Source organism: Petromyzon marinus, chromosome 3 (genome assembly GCF_048934315.1).
Source record: "Petromyzon marinus isolate PM22_M1 ecotype Great Lakes invasive population chromosome 3, UKy_Petmar_22M1.pri1.0, whole genome shotgun sequence".
In the NCBI taxonomy this organism is placed as follows: domain Eukaryota; kingdom Metazoa; phylum Chordata; class Hyperoartia; order Petromyzontiformes; family Petromyzontidae; genus Petromyzon; species Petromyzon marinus.
Window position 1 is genome coordinate 7073226 of NC_133669.1, and position 20495 is coordinate 7093720.

The 20495-nt window shown below is 44.5% G+C and overlaps 1 protein-coding gene across 1 annotated transcript in view; it reads left to right on the forward strand.

Annotated features, from left to right (window-relative positions):
* The window catches only part of LOC116952793 (forkhead box protein K2-like), a 46405-nt gene that overhangs the window by 17165 nt on the left and 8745 nt on the right, over window positions 1–20495 (forward strand). The window contains exons 2-6 of the mRNA XM_032972455.2: window positions 924–1127; window positions 6181–6340; window positions 6873–7019; window positions 14102–14295; window positions 19400–19635. Of these exons, the coding sequence (XP_032828346.1) occupies window positions 924–1127; window positions 6181–6340; window positions 6873–7019; window positions 14102–14295; window positions 19400–19635 (941 nt within the window). The remainder of the gene's footprint in view (window positions 1–923; window positions 1128–6180; window positions 6341–6872; window positions 7020–14101; window positions 14296–19399; window positions 19636–20495) is intronic.

The window sequence follows — 20495 nt, forward strand, 5'->3', positions numbered from 1 at the left end:
GCCTTTGGGTGATAACCCATACATTTTGGCTCCATGCCCACAGCCAATCTGCATTTTATAAGAACGAGAAAGAGCAACATTCTTTGCTGTCTATATGGGTCTGTGTTAATTTCTCTTAACAGTAGGAATGCGGGGAGGTTTTTTTGCTGGCCAGAGACCTTGAGATGAGGTTCTGAGAAGGGAGATTCTCGCATTTATGAGAGTTGTTGGCTTGTAAGCTGAGTGTGTGTGTGTGAAACTCCTGGAAGAGACCTAGTTTGTTTCAGGGAGTGATTTTTTTTATTTTATGATCATCATTTAAACAGTTCCAATGATGATCCACTTCTGTAATAAATTTTACTTGGTCATAATTTTTGGAAACGAGGGGTTTTTTCTTGTTCATCTCTCCACCACCCCCTCTCCCACCCTTTGTAGCTGTTTAGCTTTTTCAATATTTGTCCTGGTAATTTTGTATTATCCTGAAGGACGTTTTGTAAATGTGCTTTTGAGATGCTGTAGCATTTAAGCACTGAACAATACCATCTGTGAGGTACACTTAACCTTCGTTCATAACCTTGCCACTATTTATAATGTGCAAATACCATAATTGTAACCACACTCTTTTCATCTCTGACTGAATCGTTTTATTGGAATTATATTTTACGGGGTAATACATCGCAAAACCATCTGTGAAGTGAAAACCGACGCTTGGTTCAACGGTTGTTTTTACACTTCTCAGCCAAAACAGCACCCCTCATCACTGTTACATGACTCCCTGTTTTTCTGGCAATGCGCAACAACAAGAAAGCTGCCAGCGTCTGACCTCAGCGAAACGACATTTTAATTTGCTGCAGGTTTCGGCGTCGAAACTTTTTGATGCTGCCTGACGATCCCGTGAATTCGCGCCGATGATTATCCTCGCTTGTGCGCACCTGGCACCGCAGGTGTACATTCCGCTTTCCCAGCACCAATATCCGGCTGACATTCCGGAGCCTCTACGACGAGAGGAAGGAGGTGGCAGAGTTGACGCCGAGGCCACCCTCTCCCATGAAGCCGCTGCAGACCAACGTCTCACCACTGGCGATCAACATTCCGGATCCGGCCATGGACTTTGTGAGCCCCTTGCCATCTCCCACGGGCACCATCAGGTGAGCTGGATGCTGCTGTGCCCCTTCTTCTCCTGCACACCCGGTGATTGTTGCTGCGTTCCCATTGGCATGACAAAAATCAGATCGGATTTATGCCGTGCCATTCCTCCATCGGCCCGGCAACAGTTCGCGTTTTGATCCAACGTTTGGCTCAGTGGGTTTGGCCAATCTCCTCTGTGCCCTCCCCCCCAACACTGTGGTTCTCTCCCCCTTTCATTTTCTCAGCTTTCCTGCTTGACTTTGGCCTCAGGGGTGTAGCTTCAGTCTGAGGACTTCGCTTAGAGGCACCAGCCTTGATAGTGGCCTCAGCGCTGAGATTTTGGGCCTTGGCTGCCGTTGATACTGGCCTCGACATTGGCCTCGACATTGGTCTTGATCTAGAGGATCTGGCCTTGAATGGCCTTGGCAATGGTCTCATCCTCGAGGTTTGGGCCTTGACTGCCCTTGAAACTGACCTCGATATTAGCCTCAGCCTAGAGGATCTGACCTTGCCTTGCCTTGACACTGGCCTCGACTTTAAAGAATCCTGCTCGTGGCCTCAGCTTGGCCTTGTGGTTCCTGGCCTCAACCTTGGCCATGGTCTCATGGGCACCCACTTTTAAAACCAAGACTGGTGGACTGTGAGTGTCGGTGCCGTCTAGGTATAAGTTGAGCTTTACAGAAAATTGTTCCATCCTGTTTTTGTTCACCTCTTTATTTAATAAAAAAAAACCCATATATTGTTGTGGCGCATTGTGTAAAAAATATATATTAACATGCCCCCATTGTCTCTCCACATAAAAATAACACATTTTATTAGTCCAGTTAACCTACGGGTTTCTATACCAAATATTATCCAGTCGCAAAGTCTGGACTAATTCACAACCCAGCAGTATTTGTTTAACAAGTCTCATTGCTGATGAGACCCAAAAGGTCAAACACAGTCCAGAGTTTACTTGTTTAAATAAATACTGCTGCACAATATTAAACTGAAAACGAATATGACAAAGAATCATTGCAGATAAACCAAAAAATTATTGAATATTTCTTGTGTAGAGACTGGGCCATATTTGTTTATTTTTTCAGCATTTAATCAGTTTTAGTCACCATGCACATTCAATAATGACCCGAGGTTTATACATCTTGCTGGGATGTAGCAGTGGTGCAGTGGTATACGCACATCACCATGAATTTTGTGACCTATGTTCAATTCTCGGCTATGGCTAACATCAGTGGCAAGGGATATCTGAACTCGTCTAAGAAAAAATATTTCACCATCCAACACTGACCAGTTTGAAGTATGGTCAAACGGTCCCTGTGACGGCTGTGGGTTGTCCTTGCTGAGACATTGGCCCGAATCGAATGGTAGTGATTCCACATTCCCACGGTGGATGCCAAACACCCTACAGGACAACCACTCTCAATTTCTCACAATACGTTTCTCATTTTATGAATTATTAAGGTGATGACGACGATGAGGTGAGTCGGCCCACAACATTGATTTGAATTCGTGACCTTCCAATTGTTAAATGTTATAATGATGGTGCTACCTGGTCAGATGATTTATTATCTGCAGGTACCATGAATCTGTTATTGGAGCTATGCTAGAACAAAACTAAACTAACGCGAAATAAACTTTCATTTACCAGGACTATACTGGGTGGCACGGCGGCACAGTGGTAATATTTGTGCCTCAGTAAAAAAATATCTGGGTTTGATTCTAGGCTCGGGCACCTTTCTGTGGAGTTTGTATGTTCTCCCCCTGTTGTGAATGGGATTTCTTCGGGTTCTTTGGTTTACTTCCATAGATAAAAAAACACATACTATGTAACTGGTACTGGCCAAAACATCCCAATGCTAAACAAACTGCATGCAAATCACTCGGTGGGATTACACACTTCAAAATCACTCTCCGACTGCAAAAACTTGGCAGAACTTTCCTCAAAAAGTCTTGACTATGTGAGACTTTCCAGAATAAAAATGCTTCGGAATAATTATTGTAAACAAGACTCATTTTCAGGAGGATGTCCTATTTTTGAGCTGTTTGGCCAGTTTTGTTATAAGTACTTTCCACACTTGTTGGATAATAACCTACATGCCTGGAGAAAACTGCACTTTTTAAGGGAACAACACTTAGACTTGTCACATAAATTAGCAGCTTACACCAGTGAGACTTGAGTGTGTTACTGTGTATAGAGTAGGTCTCCAGATTTTCTGAACCAATTATTTCCAAATTGCATTAACTACTAATGAAATGGCACCGAACACAATCTCCGTTAGCTTGCCGTGGAGGCCTTGTTTATCTGTACAACTCAAATAATGTCACTAATGGGTTTATTGTGAGGGGGTGTCGGGGTGGAGGATTGGTTGAGTTTGATTTGTAGCCATGGCTAGCATCAGTGGTATGTGGACTTGAACTGAGCTTCTCCGTCTTCATGATGTTACTGCTGCTGATGATGGTAATCGGAATCTTAGTTTACGGATAAAATTAGTCATTTGCGTGGATGAATGCGGACAATAGGATGCTACAATAGTACCCCCCCAACATCTCTGCACTTCGCTGTGTTTTCAAGTTGAAAACATGTTTCAAACGTTCGCCAGTTATGGAGTTTGCACTGGCAGTTGACATTTCCGAGCGCGACATTTGACACAAATATGGGTACATTACAAAACCATTGGCCTTTGGGGTCAAGAGAGATGGTAAACACTGCTCATTCAGACTTTAAACGCCATGTCTCGTGGTTATTATCAAAGTCAAAAACATTTCAAAATAAAGGAAATTAGTAAATGTATCATAATCATCATAACGGTGTGTCGTGAGGTCCGTTTATTTTCAGAAACCTACTTTTTCTCCAGTTTTGTCTGTTTCGTTTACATTTTAAATCTGATTTGTTATTTGTTCTGTTTAGTGTGATGCTTGTTTAACTTTTGGACTTGCTTTGCTTCAGACTGAAATTGTTTTGCTGTACGGTACATTTGTGTTGACCTTGGGAAATCCGCCTTATTTTGACCTGCATTCTCTATCTCGCCTATCTGTTGAAGACGTTCATGAATAATCGGGTAATATTATCGGGCCCAGTGGCCCCGAGGCCTCTTTGTTAGGAATCCGCAGACATTTCACCACCACGATGGGTTCTGTAAACAACAAGACCGGAGTAGCGTTGCAAAGGTTGACGTATTTCTTTCAGATGACGCATGAATATGCCCAACAGGTAATCTCTTTGTTGTTTGAACGTCCCATGGTTACACAGCTTTCTAAGCCTTACGTGGTATATGCAGACGATGACCCTTGTTTTGTCTTCATGCCAAAAAAAACCCTCCCACAGGCTTAAATGTTGCTTGTTCACGTTGTCAGCCTGCCTGTAATCGTTACTGCTTTCTAAAATGCGGCGGTCCCATATGGTGTGTTGTTTCCCCAAAGTCTCACCGAACAGGGGAATAATAAAAAAATGGACTGCAATGGTAAGGTTATCTTTAAATGTATATGCAACCTTTGCGGTTGCTTATATTTCCCTGTCATTCCCAGAACCAGCAGTTTCAGTTTTTCAGTTTTATTTATTTGGTATAGCCCTGTGAGCCATTCGGCTCTTGAATCGGGTGCAACCGCAACAAAAAAAAAACAAAAACATGAACAAGAAAACATCTTAAAGTGACTATGTGACTGTGCAAACAGAAAATCCAGGAAAAAACAGCAAAATATTCCTGAAAAAAGCACCGTACACCAACGCTGTGTGCAAAAATCCCAGTGGGATGCAAGTCAAACAACAACAACAACAACCACAAGACAACTTACATTAAGGCCATCAGTCTAACTCCGTACTACAACAAACAAACATGGCCAAACCAAAAAACTTTTCGACATTACCAAAATAAAGCCATAAAAGCAATGTAACAGTGATCTTCGGAACTGTGACCGAATTTTCACAATTAAACGACATAAACAACATGTAACATCAAACCCTAGAGCCATAGCTAGCTGCATGAGTCACTCCACAACAACAGGAGCATCAGTCGGAGTATCAGAAGTATGTTCTTGGTATTGTTGAGGTTAAGTGTAATGGAGTGCACCATAGTGCCGAGGTTTTATATGGCTCCTGGCTGTAGGGTGGGTCATATTTGTAGGAATGTATAAAGATGTTGTGCCCACTGCCATGATTGAATTGGTTGATGTGCTTCAGGACATCTTATTTTTTTAAACATGAGTGAATGTAGCGACCTCTAGCGGCTGGTGAAATCGCATCAAACACATTGCGAGTAACATTTACTTACCACAATCTTGTCGGCAAAACAGTAAAACCCACGGAACATTCTCATACCTGTCAACTCATATGGTTTATCGGTATTTTTGTACAGGGAAATTGAGTTTTCAGGTCCAAACGGCATACAGCCGTTTCAATACGGGCAAATAAAATGTCTATTTGTTTGTGCTTCTCCTTTGTGATGGGACTTTGTAGGATGAACGTTGAGATTTATAAGGGCACGGGGTGACCAATACGGTCTGAATTGGTCTGTAATAAGGTAGGCACTGATAAGGGGTTGACACGTATGTATTCTACTTCTTAAACCCTATTCTTTCGTGAAAAAAAAGTTAATGCATATTTGTAGCCGTATTGTTTTCTATACCCGTAAAAATGAATTGTTTAACTATGACATGGCCAACCCATATGGACCAGCGTGACGGATCATGGTCAAATTATATCCACTACGATTCGCACAGCGTAAGGGAGGCCCTCATCCAACAAGTACATGAATTCGCTTGATTCTAAATTCGAAATACACTACAAATACATCCATCCAATCGCAGACTTTTTTTTAGGATGTTTCTGTTTCTCACACATGAAAATAATGTGTGTAAATCGCAGCATGTTCCTCTGTCTGCATCTCACGAAGCTCACGTGCGGCCTGCTCGTGTGTGTTTTTTTTTTCCCGGCGGCCATAGACGGCCGCCACTCTAAAACTGAACGTCTGTGGAGAAAAGAGCTTCATAGCTCCTCGGATTCCTCGAGTATGAACAAATATTCTGAAACGGGGCTTCACCACGAGCATGCTAAAGCCCGGTGTTTCTCTCTCCCAGCGCCGCCAGCTCGTGCCCATCAAGCCCGCGAGGCGCCGGTTCCTCGGGCTACCGGCTGGGACGCGGCGCCGCACCGGACCTGCAGCTCGTGGCCGAGTACGCGGCACAGGCGGCCTGCGATCAGGAGAAGGACGCTACGTCGGAAGGCGACGGTCCCAAGGCAAGGGAGGCCGCCGCTGTGTGGAGGCGTTAAAGCCGTGGACGTGCCGGCACTATTGTTGTCGGCGCAGATTTTACGTGCTGTGTTCTGTCGTAAATATAAAAAAAACACATGCAGTTGAACAATGATTAGTGTTACCCCCTCCCCCCCCTAATGGACAGCGATTACAGACGAGAGGTCACATGACAACCTGAGATTGTGTGCTCGGCAGACCAATCGTCCAATAATTGCTGTTTTCATTGGATACTGTCATTGCTGTTGCAAGTTACCATAGTTACTGGTAGTAAACACATTAACAGTGCACAAATATTATGAATACAGTTGAGTTTACTGTCGTTTCTTCCGTTCGTTAGCTCAGGCGTATATCTAGTACATGGATATTAAGTTATGATTTAGGGCAATGGATTTCTTGCTGCTGTTGTGTAACATTAGCTCAGTGCACAGCAATGTGCATTTCAAGCACCTCGATTGTAGGTGTAAGTTGACAGCTGGTTTGAAGTGTTGGCTGTGGTGTATGTGTGTGTGTTGGCAGGATGAGTCGAAGCCACCCTACTCCTATGCCCAGCTAATCGTGCAGGCCATCACATCTGCCCTTGACAAGCAGCTGACACTCAGTGGCATCTACGCTCACATCACCAAGCACTACCCCTACTACCGGACCGCAGACAAAGGGTGGCAGGTACTGTCTCATACCGACACGGGAATCGGATCAGAACAAGTATTGTCATGTGCGCATGCACGTGTGTGTATTATGGTCGACTCAGCCTTAAATGAGCTAGCTGATGCTGTGTATACATCAGCACTGCAGAGATAAAGCTGGCAGAGTGTGGTACCAGCCACACACCCCATTAAAATCCTGCTAATGGCACGTACCCCAACAGCTAGTGTAGGCTATATATTGGCTCTTTCTATGTGTATGTGGGGAGCAGTGGTGCAGCGGCTAGCACACTGCTACGAACAAGGCAACAAGAGTTTAAATTTAGGGCCATGGCTCACATCATTGGAGAGTGATATCTGAACCAGTTATATTTTATTGGCCTCCCCTCGATCGATTCGGCCTAAAAATTAGTGCTGTGCAAATGTTAGCACTCGGGAGACAAAGGTGGTCGGGCGTAGTGCTGACTCCACTACCCCCTTATGCACTGTTTTAGCCTGAATAGGTGATTGGTAGCAGGACGTCCACCAATAGTCTGTTAACGGCTACATGGGGGATCTTTGTTTTTGTGCGTGATATGCACAGGTGCGGGCGCGGTGGCTCAGAGGTTCACGCCCTGTGCTACGAACCCAGTGGCGAGCCACGGTGGCGAGATGTTAACTACCTCGCCTGGTATACTGGTGGTTGTGGGTTTGATCCTGACCCTGACACCTGTATATTTGGAGTTCGAATGTTCTCACTGTGGTTGAGTGGATTTTTCTCCAGGTTCTCTGGTTTTTCCCTCCAAATTTAGAATCAACATGCATTTATAATATTTGGCTGCTATAAATTTCCACGCGATAAGCCACTTCGTTGAGCTATCATTTGTGGCCAGGTCGCTTCTGAAAAAGGGCTATATAGCTCAGGCGGCCTTACCTGGTAAAATAAAAAAATATTTATTGTCTTCAATTCAATTCCTGTTCGGAAACAATGCTAACCTGGCATATCACTGGGCACGTTACACCCGATGCACTGGGTAGTTTTTAATAGGGGCTTTATAACGGCATTTTCCACAGTAATCTGCATGGCTATGTGATGGATTGTTGCTTATACGTGTATGTGGTGAGCGATGGTTAAAAGCATAAACTCAGCTGTATTTAGGCCACATTTCTCCTTCATGAATCTGTTAGAACATCATTACAATTTATACTTTCTGTACACGGTTTTTTTTTTATCGCAAAAGCTCCATCCTCTCCTGCTTTCAACTGCCTTCCACTAAACCAACCGATGTGACCTTGCAGGTCTTCACACACGGCTCTCTGGCTACGAGAGCAGCTGGAGGAGCCATCGTGTTTGAATTATTAAACGCAATGATGTTCGTTCTGATGTCTCGTGTCGGTCGCCCCAACGCGTGGCTGCTGTCCTGTTTGACAGCTACACAAACAACGGGGCCCCCTTTTAATACCCTGGGTTTGTTCTTGGCTCGTTTGATGCCCAGGATCAGGACTTGGCTCAATGTTGGTAAATAATTTGATCAGAATTTCGAGGAATTTTGTTGACATTCTTTAAATGTTAAAGCACACGATTTTAGCGAGTTTTATTAAGTCGTGCAAAGAACAAGTTAAAATGTTTTTGGAAGATGAAACTATGTTTTATGTCTGCATCTGTGGAAAGGCCTTACGTTACACATTAGTTTTGTAAAGATAATGTTATCAGAATGTTAATTTCATTTTCTATTAGTAGCTTACTATAAAGTTAATATTCTTTGGGTCTTTCGGTAAAGCTACGTAGAAAGAAAAAAATAATATTATTTATCTATCTGCGTGGCTTTACCGAAAGACCCAAAGAATATGAATTCCTGCAGTCACGAAAGCTTTAAGTCAAGATACAAAGTTAATGTCACTACGTAAGCTTTATATTCTTAGTTAAATATATATTTTATTATTTTATTGTTTCCCTTCAACGTGACTTTACCGAAAAAACTAAGAATATGAATTACTGCAGTCACGAAAGCTTTAAATCAAAATTTTACGTAAGCTTTAATTTACTATAGGGAATGGTGGTGGTGTAGCGGTTAGCGTGCTGCGCTACGAACCCGACGACCCGAGTTCGATTCCCGCTCACGGCCAACACCAGTGATAGCGATTATCTAAACCGGTCCTGGCCCTCCCCCTAGGTCGACTCAGCCTCAAATGAGTACCTGGTGCAGTGTGTAAACATCGCTACTGGGGAGACAAAGGCGGCTGGGCATGGTGTTGGCCACCCACCCCATCATGCGCCGTGCCAGCCTTCGTAGGTGCTCGCTAAGAGCACTTGCCCAACAGTCTGTTAAGGCTATACGGGGATCTTTTTTGTTCATTTACTTGTTAATGTAAGGTGTAAAAAAAATCCATCGAACAGCATACGTGATAATAGATTAATTGTTCGTTCAGCGCTTGAGGATGTTGTATGTCAGAAGTAAAAATTGGTGCTGAAAGCAAAGCCGTAATTATAATATGTATTGGGGGGGGGACACATCTACCCCAATATTCAAATACTGTATGCTCAAAATGTCCCCCCCAATATTTTGCTATAAAAAAATGAATTGCTATGCCCTGTAAATAAAAATAACAATTTGCTAAACCTTGGCCACAATATCTGGACTTGTCTTCATATAAATCAATGCATAGATTTCTGTTTATATGATTGTGGTTATGGTTGTATTTTATTAATCCCTAATCTCTGCCATTACCTACAATGAAACAAGAAATGGTAAAAAAAGTAAAAACAGAGCAATGTAATACAATACACTATTAGACATTGTAAAAAAAAAAGTCCATCCCATATGTTAGTGAATTTTAAAATATTTTAGGCAGGGAATGTTTTTCTGGGTTGGGACCCCCAGACACCCTGGAAGATTTGGTCCCCCCCAACGTTGACTCCATGGCTACGGCCTTGGCTGAAAGGAATGGAGTTGTGTAGCAACATCTCTCCCCCCCACTGGGATCAGCAGAGCAATTAGTTGCGCGTTGTTAAGCACTGCCAGTACGAGCCCACTGGTCTCTCTTGTCGCAATCGTACGATTCAACAATGTTGCTTTAATCGCTGCAATCCACTGTATGCAACACATATAGTGGACTCTAACAAATCATGTCAGGTGCATTATTGTCTACTTTTTAAGTATTTAGAAGTGACATGGGTAAGGTTGTTCAGTCTACCTATTGTTAGCTGTTTTGGTAAATTATGTTAATTGACCATTGGCTTCAACCGGGGTTCAACCAGGGGTTCAAGCCAATAATGTCACGGCTGTCGGATTGTGAGAGATCCACTCATAATCATATGTCGAGGAGGAAGAATCTGCGTAACCCATCGTCCCTCCAGGGTCATTTAAACGAGCACCTCTTTTTGTTGCAAGTTAAACATTCCATCATTTGAGCTTCAGAATCACTATTAATTGATCAATATTTAATAATCGTTGGTGATGGGCCCCACGTGCCCCTGGGGGCCCCGGGCTGTGCATTAATTTTTGCTCCCTGCAAGGTGTTGCTGCCCTTCCCGTTCACAATCTTCCTTAATGTAGTCCCTCGCTTATTGTCTTGAGATGCTGTGTCATAGAAATGTTTTTTTTTTAGCACTTTGCGAAAGACGTTCAACGTACTTGCATACAGTGAGGGAAAAAAAGTATTTTATCCCTTGCTGATTTTGTACGTTTGCCCATTGACAAAGAAATGATCAGTCTATAATTTTAATGGTAGGTTTATTTGAACAGTGAGAGACAGAATAATAACAACAAAATACAGAAAAACGCATGTCAAAAATGTTATAAATTGATTTCCATTTTAATGAGGGAAATGAGTATTTGACCCCCTCTCAATCATAAAGATTTCTGGCTCCCAGGTGTCTTTTATACAGGTAACGAGCTGAGATTAGGAGCACACTCTTAAAGGGAGTGCTCCTAATCTCAGCTTGTTACCTGTATAACAGCCACCTGTCCACAGAAGCAATCAATCAATCAGATTCCAAACTCTCCACCATGGCCAAGACCAAAGAGCTCTCCAAGGATGTCAGGGACATGATTGTAGACCTACACAAGGATGGATTGGGCTACAAGACCATTGCCAAGCAGCTTGGTGAGAAGGTGACAACAGTTGGTGCGATTATTCGCAAATGGAAGAAACACAAAATAACTATCAGTCTCCCTCGGCCTGGGGCTCCATGCAAGATCTCACCTCGTGGAGTTGCAATGATCATGAGAACGGTGAGGAATCAGCCCAGAACTACACGGGAGGATCTTGTCAATGATCTCAAGGCAGCTGGGACCATAGTCACCAAGAAAACAATTGGTAACACTACACCGTGAAGGACTGAAATCCTGCAGCGCCCACAAGGTCCCCCTGCTCAAGAAAGCACATATACATGCCCGTCTGAAGTTTGCCAATGAACAGCTGAATGATTCAGAGGACAACTGGGTGAAAGTGTTGTGGTCAGATGAGACCAAAATGGAGCTCTTTGGCATCAACTCAACTCGCCGTGTTTGAAGGAGAAGGAATGCTGCCTATGACCCCAAGAACACCATCCCCACCGTCAAACATGGAGGTGGAAACATTATGCTTTTGGGGTGTTTTTCTGCTAAGGGGACAGGACAACTTAACCGCATCAAAGGGATGATGGACAGGGCCATGTACCGTCAAATCTTGGGTGAGAACCTCCTTCCCTCAGCCAGGGCATTGAAAATGGGTCGTGGATGGGTATTCCAGCATGACATTGACCCAAAACACACGGCCAAATCAGCAAAGGAGTGGCTCAAGAAGAAGCACATTAAGGTCCTGGAGTGGCCTAGCTAGTCTCCAGACCTTAATCCCATAGAAAATCTGCGGAGGGAGCTGAAGGTTCGAGTTGCCAAACGTCAGCCTCGAAACCTTAATGACTTGGAGATCTGCAAAGAGGAGTGGGACAAAATCCCTCCTGAGATGTGTGCAAATCTGGTGGCCAACTACAAGAAACGTCTGACCTCTGTAATTGCCAACAAGGGTTTTGCCAGCAAGTACTGAGTCATGTTTTGCAGAGGGGTCAAATACTTATTTCCCTCATTAAAATGCAAATCAATTTATAACATTTTTGAAATGCGTTTTTCTGTATTTTTTTGGTTTTAATTCTGTCTCTCACTGTTCAAATAAACCTACCATTAAAATTATAGACTGATCATTTCTTTGTCAGTGGGCAAACGTACAAAATCAGCAGGGGATCAAATACTTTTTTCCCTCACTGTTTCATAATCAATTAATCGATGCATCGCCAAACCCGCCACCACCGCTGCTGACGTTGTGTTGCAATTGGAGCATCACTCGGGTTGCCACTGCCCTCGTTTTCACAGGATCGTAATTTTTTGACCCAGCTGCTGTCCAGGGAAATTTGTAATTCTACCCAGTACATTTAAAGTTCAGCTTTTTTCGCCAGTTGCATACGACTATAACAGTACACCATTCAATTCAATGCATTTAATGCAGTTCTCATCTCATCCGGCGTATTGGGATATATTATTCCTCCCGGGATATTTATCACCTTCCAAGGTGCACGCAGGCCGGGGTGAGGACAGGGATGCGGGGGAGGGGGGTGGTCGGTGGGGGGGGGGGGGCACTCGATGCAGCGTTCCCTTCCACTTCCCCTTCTGAAGTCTTTAAACACTCCGTGACAGTCTCAATAAGGGCAGGCGCTGTGCCGTGAGCGTGACCTGTAAGATATGCTGCTGTGCGGGCCGGAGGGCAGGCGGACGGCTGTAGCGGTTGCGAGGCCTGTAGCGCAGCACAGGCCAAGATTGACGACCGCTCCGTGGCTACGCGAATGAGCGTGAAATCGTGACGGGCCTGGTAAGAATTATAGCGCTCGCCTTTGCGTGCGATTAACGTCTCGTGAGGTGGCTGAGAGCTACCTCTCCGGCATGAAACTGGTAAATTAAACTGGAGGCTTTTTAGAATCTGCGATGATGCTCATTTGATTATTATACTATTTACTTGTATTTGAACTATCCCAAGGGTACCGTATGCCACGGAGATGGAGCGATGAAATAAGCTCGTTTGCAGGTGCTACGTGGATTGTTGCATCGCAGAACTCAGAGATTGCGGCAACTTTGGGAGTCCTTTATCCAGCAGTGAATTGAGTGCCTGCTGCTGATGATAATTGTATATAATGTACAGTGCTACTCCTATGGTAACACCTAAATGTGTCGCAGTATTTCAATTGAGGATAGGGCAGTACGCAACTTGGTTCGTGGTCTTAGCCAGTATTGGAAATAATATCTATCTATGGCAGAGAGGCCAGCATCGCCATGGATGAATGAAAGCTGGCTTTCTATCTCGCGATGATTATTTAATTGACACCGGATGGATCGGGATCACGATAATAATCATTGGCTGCAGCTTAACTGAAGATCTTAACTGGTAAAGTTTACTTAATTAACACTCTGAATGGCAGTGCAAGCATTTCTTGTGCTTTGCCTATTCCGGTTGCGGAGAGCTGCAAATGACGCGTGTGTTTGTGTGCACCCGTCTGGTTGCCTCGTGGTCAACACAGTGTGCCACAAATCCTTCAACGTGCCTTCGATTCCTGGCCATGGCTGACATCGGTGAAAATGATCTCAGTCGGTCCTGAGTACCTGGTGCGGTGTGCAAACATCATTAATGGGGAGACAAAGGCAGCCGTGCGCGGTGGTGGTGGTGGTGGTGGCGGCGGCCACAACCCCGCCACGTCTGCCGTGCTGACCTTCATGGGTGTTCGCTTTCAGAACTTGCCTCTGCAGTGTGTTGGGTGCCACAGTGGCGAGATGTTAACTACGTCGCCTGGTATACAGGCGGTTGTGGGTTCGATCCCGACCCTGACGCCTGTATATTTGGAGTTTGCATCTTCTCCCCGTGGTCGAGTGGATTTTTCTCCAGGTTCTCCGTTTTTTTCCCCCAAATTTAGAGTCGGCATGTGTTGAGAATAATTGGGCTGCTATGCATTTTTACATGATACGCCACTTTGTTGAGCTATCATTTGTGGTCAGGTCGCTTCTGAAAAAAGAACTACATTGTCCAGTGGGCCTTACCTGGTCAAATAAAACAAAAAATTGTTTAGGCTACAAGAGGGATCTTTTGTCTTTGTTCCCACAGAACTCGATCCGGCACAACCTGTCGCTGAACCGCTACTTTGTGAAGGTGCCGCGCTCGCAGGAGGAGCCGGGCAAGGGCTCCTTCTGGCGCATCGACCCCCCATCGGAAGGCAAGCTCGCTGAGCAGGCCTTTCGCAAGCGGCGACAGCGCGGCGTGCCCTGCTTTCGCACGCCCTTCGGGCCCCTCTCCTCCAGGTCGGCCTCTTGCTTTCATCATCATTCATCACGCATATTCAGCGAAGGACCGTTGCGCCAGACGTGTGACCTCTCGTGACAGCATTCGCTTAAGCTGCCGTTGCTGTCATACAATGTTGTCTCGAGTGATTTGTTTGATCCACGGATCACGGTGAGGCGGGGGGGCGACCATGGGGGCGGCGCCATTTCTTTGAGGGTCGCAGTCCACTTCGAACGCCAACTGAAGTGCGCAATTTTCTGGAATTTGCGCATCATCATAATACTGATTATCTTATATTATAAGGGTGGTCAGTCCGCGGCCTGTGAGCCGTATGCAACTTCCCGGTTGTTACAAGTGCAGCTCGATGTATATTTGGTGACCATTTTTATTTTTAATGCGACTTTATTTGAAACACGAAAAATCTGCGGAAGCTGGAACCTCCTATGGCACTCGCCCCCGGGCAGTGGAGCCAGACACGAGTACACTCGGGGTGCTCCCGCAGATTTCTATATTCAAAAAACTCTATGGCCAACGAGTGCGAACCGACGGAGCGACCACCCCATCAGTGTCTTGTGGCTGTCGGCCATATGGAGATTTTGGTGACTCCTTAGGTCAGAAGGTTTAGGCACCCCTGTTATACTACATTTGTCATTGTCGTCATCATGCACTTGCCAACCCTACCAATTTAAGTGATAATTGAGCGGATTATTCAACCCTTTTACCGCATGCTAATTTTCAAAGTGAGTCTTAACCACTTGATAAAATATTTTTCAAAATTATGCTGTGAAAGGGTTTACAATTGGCAAGCCTACCACTTACATTGATAGCTTTGGCAAGTATATTGATTAATCCATGGTCATCTCTGAGGATGATGAAGATGATGATGAATATATTATAATTTTAATCTTCATCATCAGTCGTAATCAATCTTTGATTAACAATAATTTAAATCATTTATAGCCCTTGTCCCAACTGTGGGATGAAGGCCTCCCCTTGCTGTGTACGTCAAGGGGATTGTTTGACGCTTCCCGATGCTGGTCAGTGCAGATCGACCCCAAAACAAGTTCAGAAATCACTTAAAACTGATGTTGCCCGTCACTGAGAATTGAACTCAGGTCTTCAGGTTCAGAGTGCAATACGTGACTGCTCCATTTTGCTACGCTACATTAGTTCTCTATCAATGCCACTGGTTGGTGCTGGAGCTAATAATAGTACCGCTTTGTGGGACGTCAACATTGATTGTTCCCTCGGAGAGACTGGCGTCCACCATGGGAATGTGGACTTTCCAGCACTGGTACAGGGCCACCGAGAGAATTGAGCGCCCACCCGATGCTCATTTGAGCGGGCAAATACTCGATCTTGACTCCGCTGAGTGTTGTTTTTTTTGTACATGTGCTTTGCAGTATAATTAAATACAATTTCACCGATTTCCTGTACTCAAATCAGCTTTGAGTGGGATTCGTTTTCATAAGCGGCTCGCTGAGCCAGTGGTGGAAATTCCACATTCCTTTGTCAGAGCGCTTTCTCTCCATAGCCACTGCCACTGTTAACTTCCCACTAAACGGTTCCCATTTTGTTGACCCTGGCAGGGGTAATGGGCTGAGTGGACCCTCGATAATGATTTTAAATTGAAATTCTTCCAAAAATTGACACTACCTAACCACAGCACAACTTGGCCAGCCACTGTACAGTTTGGTGCCACAATTGTGTGCATTTTCTGCTGTGATGTTACAGCTGTGTTTAATTCAAATGTATGTTCCTTCTTATTTGCACCACTGATGTATCCACACAGGACCGAGTAAGTGTTTTAATTCACTCTTCAACATTTATTTTCAGACACCTACTAATTTACACGGAAATGATCAATTATCGTGGGGAATTTCAGTGTTTATGACTTAATGTGCTCTTAAAATTACTCATCAGTTTGTTATATAAGTAGTGGAAGTGTGTCATGCTCAAATGAGCATTTACCAGGGCTCACATCTTTGTGGTCCTAAACAGGTGGTGGAAATTCTAAAGTACAATGGCAGAGCCATTTTTAGCTCGGTTAAATTTATTTAGATTAACCTGGTGAGAGTTTAAAAGTCCAGGATATGGTCTCATTTTCTAGAGTGAGCTGGGTCACCAGTTTATCCATAGATCAATCGCTGTGTAGTAGGGGTGTAATGATGCATCGATTTATCAATTGATATTGATTCCTAAACTCACGACACACACAAGTAATCTCGTGCGTAAGAATCAATGTTGTTTTATACGTATAATGTTTGCATGCCATGGGTTCACGTGACCCATTGTAGCAACGAGAGGTGCAACATTCATCATGGTGCAAAGTTTAATAATGCGGGAGTCATTCTCTCCCCTGTTTATTTTAAAACACGTGCAGCTTAATTTTTATTCCACTCATGGGCGGTGTAGTAAGTGGTCTATATTTAACCAGGCAAGAACCCATTGAGACTGCAGGTGTCTTTTGCAAGGGTGACCTTGGTCAAAAAGGGACAACGGAAAAAAAGTTTACGTAGTGGGAATACGTTAACATGCCCAGAGCTAATTAGAATTGGTGAAATTAGGGGGATGAGGTTTACATGACCTCAGGACTGCGATGATAGTAATGTCTGAATGGCAGCTCTGATTTCTAAGTAAATGCTTGATTGCTGGTGTATGCCAGCACACCTGGCGAAGAGTCAAACAATGAAATGATTAAGCATCAACGATTACTACAGCCAGTAATGGTTGGTGAAAGTCCAGAGCATAGACGTGGCAGCATTGATTTTACAACACTGTCTTCCGCTTAAAACGTATTGCCTTTGCAAACAATTTTCCATCGGATAAACGACACTTATTTGAACAAAAAAAGTTAATTGAAACACCAGTAATTTCCCTGGCTTCCACCTGTGCACTTTATTTAGGCAGAGTCGTGAGACTGTGACCTTGTCAATGGAGTTGAGTGCACTCCAGGTTTCGCAGGCCACGGGGGAGCTCATCAGGATTTTGTCATGGGTGTCCATAATCTTTTAAGTTTTTTTTTGTTTAAGTTGCGGTCGCTGCAGTTAATATAGGTGTATGGTGCAATAATTGTGGAAAGCTTGAAGATGTAAACATGTTGTTTCCTTCAATGGGTCCCTGTCTACATGAATCATTAACGTAGGGATTTTAAAACTCCATATTTCACAACCAACACAGTCATATATTTACTCGATAAACATATGACTGTGGTGGCAGGTCAAGAGCAGACGAAAAAACAACCAGACACTCGTTCGACATTTACCAGCCCCTCTCCGTTCAATGAAAATTAAGTTTCGATTTAAAGCTTTCGTGACTGCAGGGATTTATATTCTTGGTTCTTTCGGTAAAGTCACGTAGAAGGGAAATAATAAAATATACAGATTGTGTTGCAATCGAAACGTCGTGAGTATTTAATTGTTTTAGCTTTATTATTTTATTATTTCCCTTCTACGTGACTTTACCGAAAGAACCAAGAATATGAAAATTAAGTAATTTAAATGCTGCACACACCTGATGATTGCTCGACATGTCTCATGTCCTGTAGCGAGCGCTGATTCAAATTAAGATTGATGATTTTAAAGCGGATCATAATTTGAATCTACACTTTTGACTTAACGTAGGGCACAAAGACAAAGATCCCACCTATATAATCGTAACAGACTGTTGGGGTAGGTGCTGTTAGTGAACACCTATGAAGGCCAACATTGCACAAGAGGGAGTGCCTGGCCAGCAACGTGCCTGGCCGCCTTTGCCTCTCCAGTGCTGATGTTTAGATACCTCATTAGGTACTAATTTAATTCCGGTTCAACCTCGAGGAGCCTCAGGACTGGTTCAATTCAAATATTCGTCACCGATGTTGGCTGTAAGTGGGAATCAAACTCATGTCGCCAGGTTCAAAGTGCAGTACTTTAACCACTACACTCCCGCTCTCCATAACGTGGGACACAAGATCTACACGTTAATATGAATCGGTCCACACTACGTCAGTTGGGAAATATCTATGATCATCAGGCGCACACAGCACACAATGTCATCACAACTTAATTTGTATTTGAAAAGAGAAGATAAGGTGGGCCGTGGTGGGTCACCGCAACTTGAGTTTGGGGTGCTACGGTGGCGAGATGTTAACTACCTCGCTTGGTTTGATCCTACTGACTCCTGTATATGTGGCGTTTGCGTGTTCTCCCCATGGTCGCATGGATTTTTCTCTGGGTTCTCCGGTATTTCGCTCCAATTAGAAACGTGTTTAGGGTTTGGGAAACCCTACATTGACCTGTTGCACCTGACTGACAACACCAGGGGGCACTGGAGGGATATAGGGTGGCGCATTAAAACAAAAAGAAAGTGGACATAACAGACTTTTCTCCGATCCGTAAAACTTCTAACTCATTTTCATACAGCTCAATACACATGGCCCTACAATTGGCTCTACAAGACAATGCCCAGCTGTTTTCACTGTGTTGCGTTTTACAAACCATTAAGTCGCTGTTTGCATTGATTACACTTCCTTCCTTGATTGAAGACTCGACGTCAAAGAAGCAACTGACTGATATGTACAACACATACTCATCAGTGGCAATGCTACAGTTGAAGTCGACCGAAATAAAATAAAAAAAACCTGCCAATTCACCTCTCGAATCCTGACTTGTGGTTCTACAACCGTGTTAGTCATGAGCTGTTCATCGTGCATCGCACGTCATGACATAGCCGAGATAATGCGTCGGTATTAAATTGACTTGAATATACTTTTGTTGGTCCACACATTAACACGTACCTCAGTCACTCGTCACTGAAAGGGCTTCTTGTATTGACAGAAGTGACCTCCTTGAATACATTTCTCTGTAAGTGTCCTGGTTAGTGCGGCTAAGATACTTGCAGCGACGGATACATTTCCTTTGTGGGCCATTTGCAAGTGGTAGCTCTCGGTTGCCCACGGGCTGTAGGAAATTAAGTCACAGGCTGTAGGTTCCCATACCGCTGCTCTACAGTATTTTGCCATCACCGGATGCAGTTGGCATCATACCGAGGACGAACAGCCTAGGTGTGCATATACAAACACAAAGAGGCTGTGTTGACCCCTGCGTTAACGTCTGCTGTGTGTCGCGCCTGACCATGTCTCAGGAGCGCGCCACCCTCGCCCACACAGGGGGTGCTGCTATCGCAGCCGTCGAGTGGCGTGCAGACCCCCGACAGCCTGTCCCGCGAGGGCTCGCCGGTGCCCACGGGGCCCGGTGAGAACGACGGCCCTGCGCCCACGAACACCGCTGCCGCCGCCGCCGCCGCTGCCGCCACCGCCACCGCCGACCCTTCCAGGCTCCCGTCTCTCCCAGAGTCGCGGTGCTCGCAAAGTGCGCCTGGTAAAGCAAAGTCGCTTGCGCTAATTTTCCGCCACTATCACCGCCAGAACCACCACTGCTACCACCACCAGCACCAAAACTCGTACCATCGCCACAACCACCACTATCGCCACCAGCACTCCTACGACCACTGCTGTCACGACCACCACCAACACCACAACTACGACCGCCGCTGCCACCACCGCCACTGGAATCCGACCCTGCCTCCACTGCCTTCATTATCACGCTATCTTCAGTATCATACGAGTAATCGTCAACAATAATAAGATTAGTTTAACACACAGGCTTATGAATAATAATGATTTATTACCCTTTGTCAAATGGCTGCTGGGCGAAGGGTTTCCCTATGCTGTCGATCGTGGGCGGAATAGGCTGCGTGGCCTCCTGCATGTTCCGTGGTCAGGAACTGGACTGTGCTGCGCGACACTCGCTTGAGTATGCCCTTTGGTTCTTTCGGAAAAGTCACGTAGGTCGAAAAAATAAATCACAAAGTTTTGATCGCCACACACGCAATCGTCTTCGTTTTGATCGCCACACCAGCAATCGAAGACGATCGCTTGTGTGGCGATCGAAACGTCGTGATCCAGTAATTTTTATACCTACGTGACTTTACCGAAACAACCAAAGAGTATGGATTCCTGTAGTCACGAAAGCTTCAAATCAAGATTGATTCGCTTGAGTGTTGAGACATGCTGTCTTTGGTTTATAGTGGCATAATATATTTTTTTGAAACATTTTTTTAATCATTTATGAGAGTATATGATGATGATAGAATGATGACAAAAATATCCTTTGTATATTAACACTACTCCTATTTGCACATTATATGCTGGGTCAAACGCCAGAAGTGTTCAAAACGG